This window comes from Carassius gibelio, chromosome B18, assembly GCF_023724105.1.
Source record: "Carassius gibelio isolate Cgi1373 ecotype wild population from Czech Republic chromosome B18, carGib1.2-hapl.c, whole genome shotgun sequence".
NCBI classification, from domain to species: domain Eukaryota; kingdom Metazoa; phylum Chordata; class Actinopteri; order Cypriniformes; family Cyprinidae; genus Carassius; species Carassius gibelio.
In genome coordinates, this window is record NC_068413.1 from 8,125,138 (window position 1) to 8,131,863 (window position 6,726).

The 6,726-nt window shown below is 37.0% G+C and overlaps 2 protein-coding genes across 5 annotated transcripts in view; one reads left to right on the forward strand and one right to left on the reverse strand.

Moving 5' to 3' along the window:
* The first annotated feature begins 1,658 nt into the window (after window positions 1-1,658).
* LOC127977782 (sushi domain-containing protein 3-like) lies at window positions 1,659-6,638 on the forward strand. 4 transcript variants are annotated; one of them, XM_052582910.1, is made up of 5 exons: window positions 1,661-2,269; window positions 2,470-2,583; window positions 2,673-2,786; window positions 5,970-6,161; window positions 6,350-6,637. In XM_052582910.1, exons 1-5 carry the CDS (start codon window positions 2,089-2,091, stop codon window positions 6,592-6,594), a joined length of 846 nt encoding a protein of 281 aa, XP_052438870.1. In that variant the 5' UTR covers window positions 1,661-2,088; the 3' UTR covers window positions 6,595-6,637. The 4 variants fall into 4 exon arrangements, with proteins under 4 accessions (XP_052438871.1, XP_052438870.1, XP_052438868.1 ...); XM_052582908.1 differs by having other exon boundaries at window positions 1,669-2,269; window positions 2,670-2,786; window positions 6,350-6,631; XM_052582911.1 differs by lacking the exon at window positions 2,673-2,786 and having other exon boundaries at window positions 1,659-2,269; window positions 6,350-6,638.
* The window catches only part of LOC127977090 (zinc finger CCCH domain-containing protein 18-like), a 5,478-nt gene continuing 5,348 nt past the window's right edge, over window positions 6,597-6,726 (reverse strand). Inside the window, exon 6 of the mRNA XM_052581776.1 lies at window positions 6,597-6,602. Coding sequence (XP_052437736.1) covers window positions 6,597-6,602 — 6 coding nt within the window. The remainder of the gene's footprint in view (window positions 6,603-6,726) is intronic.

A 6,726-nucleotide genomic window follows, 5' to 3' on the forward strand; every position in this document is an offset into this window, starting at 1 on the left:
CTACATTTGTTTTTAAATTATATATTAGAAAAAGGCTACGTTTTCCCTCCAATCAAGCTGTCGAGTCATTCAGTACAATATATTGTTCAAAAGTATTTTTATATTGAATAAACGTTTAAAATACATAGGTATTATGTTTCAGTCATGTGACTTTTTACCTTATTCGCCATATTTATGACTATACTGTATATCTACTACTACATTTACGCTTCTCATATGCTTCAAATTTATACTTCATATCTCTGCTCAGAGGTGGCATTAATGCATTTATACAAATATGCATTAGCCTAAGTCTTGACAGAATGTTGAGCAGGTAGTTTATCAGTGGAAACAGAGATACTAAAAAAAATTATAATAAAAAAATAAATAATTATAATAATAATAATGGATTTGATTCACAAAGGTCATTTTTTAAAGACCTCAAGTTAGCATAGACCCAGAAAATGTCATATTTTAGTCTACCTCCATAGCACCGTATACAGAGAATGCAAATACTATATATGAAGATGAGTTGTGGATAAATGGAAATATGGCAGGATCTATGCTATTTTTTTTTTTATATCACCACTGTTACCCTGCTAATATTCATAAATAGATGCTTTCCATTCAGTGCATGGCACATAGCATCACAACTGACTGACCTAACTGACTACTTTACGTTAAAAATAAATAAATAAATAATAATAATTTTAATATGCACCCACTCTATGGACAATATATATATATATATATATATATATATATATATATATATATATATATATATATATATATATATAGTGCATAGAGCGGGTGCATATTAAATTCATCTTTAAGGTTGAGAGCATCTTCACAAGATTTGAATCCTTTTCACCGAACATTTTAATGCATGGAAGCATCTTAAAGCTTGAGAGGATTACTACGGCAGATGCTTAGTAATTATTTTGACATCCATCGCCAGTCATTGATTGACTAGTGTGGCATCAGGACATCTAACATGTGAGGAACACAGCATACTGCATTAACAACAAATCAGTGTTCCAATACTCAAAAAATCTCAAATGTAAACTCACTGAATGCAGCTGAAAAAAGCTGTTGTTATTTTATTGTGTTTCTGGGATCACATCCATCCTGTGACTGCGCCGTGATTCATCAAACATTCATAAGGCATTCTACAGGAAGACAGACCATAGATGGGCAAACAAAACAAAAGAAGAAGTGCCGGCACTGAACGCATCATATCTGGACTTGTTAGAGTAAATACTGATGTATATAAATCTTGACACTGTTACCAAGGTTTCAGTGCAGTGAGGAAACCTCCCAATAGCATCCTTCTTACACTCCCACACAGTCTAACAGGCTCTCTGCATTGAGATTGAAACCCACTGAGCTCATCCAAGTGAACAGAATTCATTAATTCATACTGGTGTTAGGTCCACGTGCCATCTAGAAACACCATCTGCTGCAACATACTACGTTGATAAACACACGTTTATTATGCTTTGGGGTGCACAAGAAATAGTGACGCATTATAAGTCAGCATGTTGATTTGACTATATAAATTTATAATATGATGTTTTCCCCTCTCTCTGCAGATATAGGACAGAGGCTCACATGCACACAGCCACATGCCCTGATTCATCCTCGACTGTCCCAAGAGGGAGCGAGAGAGAGAGAGAGAGGGTGCACGAGTTACTGGAGAGATGAGATCAGGGATTTAAGAGTGCACAAAATTACATACACACGTGCACTTCATGTTATGCAAGAGCCTTGACTGCCTCACTGTATGCTGTAGGATAACAGTAGCAGTGAGCGGACAGGCAGAGCAGATGCTGTGTACATACACAGGGAAGCCCACGCTTAATACAGCAGGAGAAACAGAGAAGAATCTGACATTTCTAGGAGCTATGGGCATTAGCTTGGATGTACTAAGCTTGGATGAGCTTGGATACCTCAAGGAAAAGGAGCTATTTGCAAGATTCCTTCTTGTTGCACTATGAATGGATTATAATCAGCAATGTTGAGCATGCTACTTGGGGTATTGTGATCACCTCAGGACAAAATCTGCTGTTTTGATCCTTGTCCCGTGGCCCCTGGAGGACTTTCATCATGACATCAGCGTGGTCCGTGATGTGGGTTGTGTGTGGACTGATTGTGTGGTTTCCCCACACTCACGCAGCCTCAGTGATCCCCAATCTGCTCATGACCACCTCTGATCCAAGCACTGACGAACAACCAATCAATCCAGAGCATCCGACTGAACCTACAGATCCACCCAGCAACAACACAGGTGAGAACATGACGATAGATAGATAGATAGATAGATAGATAGATAGATAGATAGATAGATAGATAGATAGATAGATAGATAGATAGATAGATAGATAGATAGATAGATAGATAGATAGATATAGATAGATAGATAGATAGATAGATAGATAGATCTTGTTTTGTGTGAACTGATTATATGATTTCTTCATATTCACGCAGCCTCCGTGAGCCCCAATCTGCTCATGCCAACCTTTGATTCAACGACTGATGAGCAACCAATCAATCCAGAACATCAGACTGAACCTACAGATTTTTTCAGCAACAGTGATACAGGTAAAATGTGATGTTTATGTTGACATTCTATGGATTATTAATATGCATGAAAATCAAATAAAAAACATGGTTTCTCCACATTCAAGCAGCCTCAGTGAGTTTCATTCTGCTCATGACCACTTCTGATGCAACAACTGAAGCACAATCAACCACTCCAAAACTTCTGAATGACTCTACAGATCCACCCAGCAGCAACAACACAGGTGCAAACAACTGAAGACACTGCAGTGACACATGGACAGACGGACGGACAGACAGATAGACAAAAAGAGACAGACAGACAGAAAGACAGACAGAATTTTTTTTTTATGTTGCATTTTATTATGGTATACGGTATTATCATGATAATAATCCATAATACAGTATAACAGGTTTAATAACTTTTTTCTTATAAAACAAATAACTGAATATTTAAATACAATAAAGCAATACAGAAAACTATATAAAGTTAAAGGTTTTACACAGATTAAAGTGCAAAAGAACTATAAAGACCAGCAGGTATCGCTTTACAATATAAGACCTCATTAGTTAACCTTAATTAATGCATTAACATTCACAATGAGAAATAGTTACATTTGCTACAGATGTTATTCATTTGTTAAAGAAAACAAGTCTTACTTCATGTTAGCTCATTAAATAACACAGTTGCAACTTTAGATTTTAACAATTAGTTATTAAATATTGGAAAGACTAGATTGATGAATGTTCAGAAGAATTTTTCATTGGGAGTTTATATAAACTAATGAATTAACTAATGTTAACTAATGAAGCCCTAATGTAAAATGTCAAACGAACAATAACTAATCAAAACACTTCAAACAATATCTAGGGCATGTTGTAGTCCAGATTAATTGTTTTTTTTAAGTATGTAAATGAATATTCGGTGGCCGAAAAAGCTCAATACGCTGCAACTTCAGAAAACACATGCAAACCGAAAAAACACCAGAAAATGAAGAAAACATCTTCATTAGTTTGACAACACAAGTGTTGCAAATCCTCACAACACTTGCATTTAACGAAATGCGCTGTTATATGCATGTGTTGTGATGGATTTGCAGCACGTTTCGTTATATGCATGTTTTGTGATGGATTTGCAGCACGTTTCGTTATATGCATGTGTTGTGATGATTTTGCAGCACTTTTCGTTATATGCATGTGTTGTGATGGATTTGCAGCGTGTTCCGTTATATGCATGTGTTGTGATGATTTTGCAGCACGTTTCGTTATATGCATGTGTTGTGATGGATTTGCAGCGTGTTCCGTTATATGCATGTGTTGTGATGATTTTGCAGCGCGTTTCGTTATATGCATGTGTTGTGATGGATTTGCAGCGTGTTCCGTTATATGCATGTGTTGTGATGATTTTGCAGCACGTTTCGTTATATGCATGTGTTGTGATGGATTTGCAGCGTGTTCCGTTATATGCATGTGTTGTGATGATTTTGCAGCGCGTTTCGTTATATGCATGTGTTGTGATGGATTTGCAGCACGTTTCGTTATATGCATGTTTTGTGATGGATTTGCAGCACGTTTCGTTATATGCATGTGTTGTGATGATTTTGCAGCACTTTTCGTTATATGCATGTGTTGTGATGGATTTGCAGCGTGTTCCGTTATATGCATGTGTTGTGATGATTTTGCAGCACGTTTCGTTATATGCATGTGTTGTGATGGATTTGCAGCGTGTTCCGTTATATGCATGTGTTGTGATGATTTTGCAGCGCGTTTCGTTATATGCATGTGTTGTGATGGATTTGCAGCGTGTTCCGTTATATGCATGTGTTGTGATGATTTTGCAGCGCGTTTCGTTATATGCATGTGTTGTGATGGATTTGCAGCGTGTTCCGTTATATGCATGTGTTGTGATGATTTTGCAGCGCGTTTCGTTATATGCATGTGTTGTGATGGATTTGCAGCGTGTTCCGTTATATGCATGTGTTGTGATGGATTTGCAGCACGTTTCGTTATATGCATGTGTTGTGATGGATTTGCAGCGTGTTCCGTTATATGCATGTGTTGTGATGGATTTGCAGCGTGTTTCGTTATATGCATGTGTTGTGATGGATTTGCAGCACGTTTCGTTATATGCATGTGTTGTGATGGATTTGCAGCACGTTTCGTTATATGCATGTGTTGTGATGATTTGCAGCGCGTTTCGTTATATGCATGTGTTGTGATAATTTGCAACACTTGTGTTGTCAAATTGATGAAGATATTTATTTAATTTGCTGGTGTTTTTTCAATTTGCATGTGTTTTCTTAAATTGCAGTGTGTTGAGCTATCGGGCACTGTGATGAACACCATAGCAAATCCACAAATTTGAATGGCTGTTTAAATCTATTTAAATACATTTTAGAAAGTAGTGCAGCTGCTTTATTAATGGGGTTTCCAGGGTAACGGCATTTTCTGCAGTTTGGCGCCATCTGCTGTCAGAGAGTGAATGTGCTTTCATTCAGTGCGTCTCTCACGTGTTCCCCCATGTGCTTCTCATGCTGCTTGTTTACATCAGAATGCACACTCTTTCTAGCAGCATACAGCTGTGTTGTGCATTTTTACCAGTTGATTGGACAAGTATTCTTAAAATGAATCCCAAATTCAGAATAATTTGTAATGTATAATTATTCACAGTATTTAGAAGTGCCCACTATAAAACATCATGCATATTCATTACCGTGATATATTGCATTACCGAATGCCGCACAAAGATAGATAGATAGATAGATAGATAGATAGATAGATAGATAGATAGATAGATAGATAGATAGATAGATAGATAGATAGATAGATAGATAGATAGATAGATAAGTCAGACATGTCAGCTGATAGCCTAAGTGCACTTTCACAGGTACTTGATAAAAGGAGAACTGTGTGGAATAATCAATATTTGATAAAGGTCCTTATCTTTATTTAATCAGTTGCTATTCCAAAAGTTCGAAGGAACTGGGGGGATTTGACAGTGAGCCTGGATGAGCAAGAAGCTAGTCAGGGAAGACAGTCACTGACATGCAGGCACAGATACAAAGCAGCATTAATCTCAGAGCATTATGCAAATAGAAGACAAATATGTATGTACACATCAATGAAAATTCGCTGTGGTTCACCACCGGATACAAATATGCGTGAGATGTCTCACAGAAAAGGAAACAGATGTCTGCAGTTGTGACAGTGAGATGCATGCAATAAAAAAATCTTTAACATAATATGCAAAAAATGTTGGAACTGGAAGCAACTGATACAGTAGCAATTGTTTCCTCAGATGATGCATTTGATTGGATTTTAAAAGCTGTGTCAGGAGTCATTGTGTTATTTAATCACAGTTTAACACATCATAAAATATTCAATGCCTGATTGTATTTATCTACATGTGTGTCCATGTGTTCCTCCAGGACTTGTATGTATTTCTGTGCTTCCCCCACGACGGGGATCATACTACGTGGAGCTCGGCACAGGGGTGTCTGTGGGCTCCATGCTTGTGTTCTGGTGTAAGGAGGGCTACCAGCTGGTTGGCCATGAGAAAATCACATGCATCCTACGTGCAGGCGTCCCTCGATGGAGCAGCAACCTGCCAGTCTGTGAGAGTAGGGCAGACATTTAATCATCTGTTTATTCAAAGAAATCATCCTTATTATCCAAATATTATAAAAATGCCTGATTATTGTTTCCAATGTAAAGTTTGTCCATTTCTATTGGATGTTTGTGAATATATGATTTTATGAATATGTAACTGGCCATCAAATTCTGTGAAAATAAACACTGTTTTGTTTAGGTATTCCTCGGCCAAATGACCAGGGACTTCGCATTGCTTTACTGGTGTCTGTTGTGAGTGGGGTGGTCATTCTTGTCATGACAGTCTGCTTTATTGTCTGCTGTTGTCAAGAGCGCATGAGCAAAAAGAAGGAAAAGCATCGGATGGGGAGAAGCAGGTTAGTCACATTAATACTTAAAATAACCATAAAAATGACATGTACTTACTGTTATAATAATTCATTATCCATAATTACATGCAAGTAACCCTAACCCTAACCATATAGTAAATACATATAGCTAATAAATATTACCCAGTACTTGTATAACTAAATACACCTTAAAATAAAATGTAGCCAAAAATCAAAACCATGAGAAGAGGTTTAATTAAATTTTACA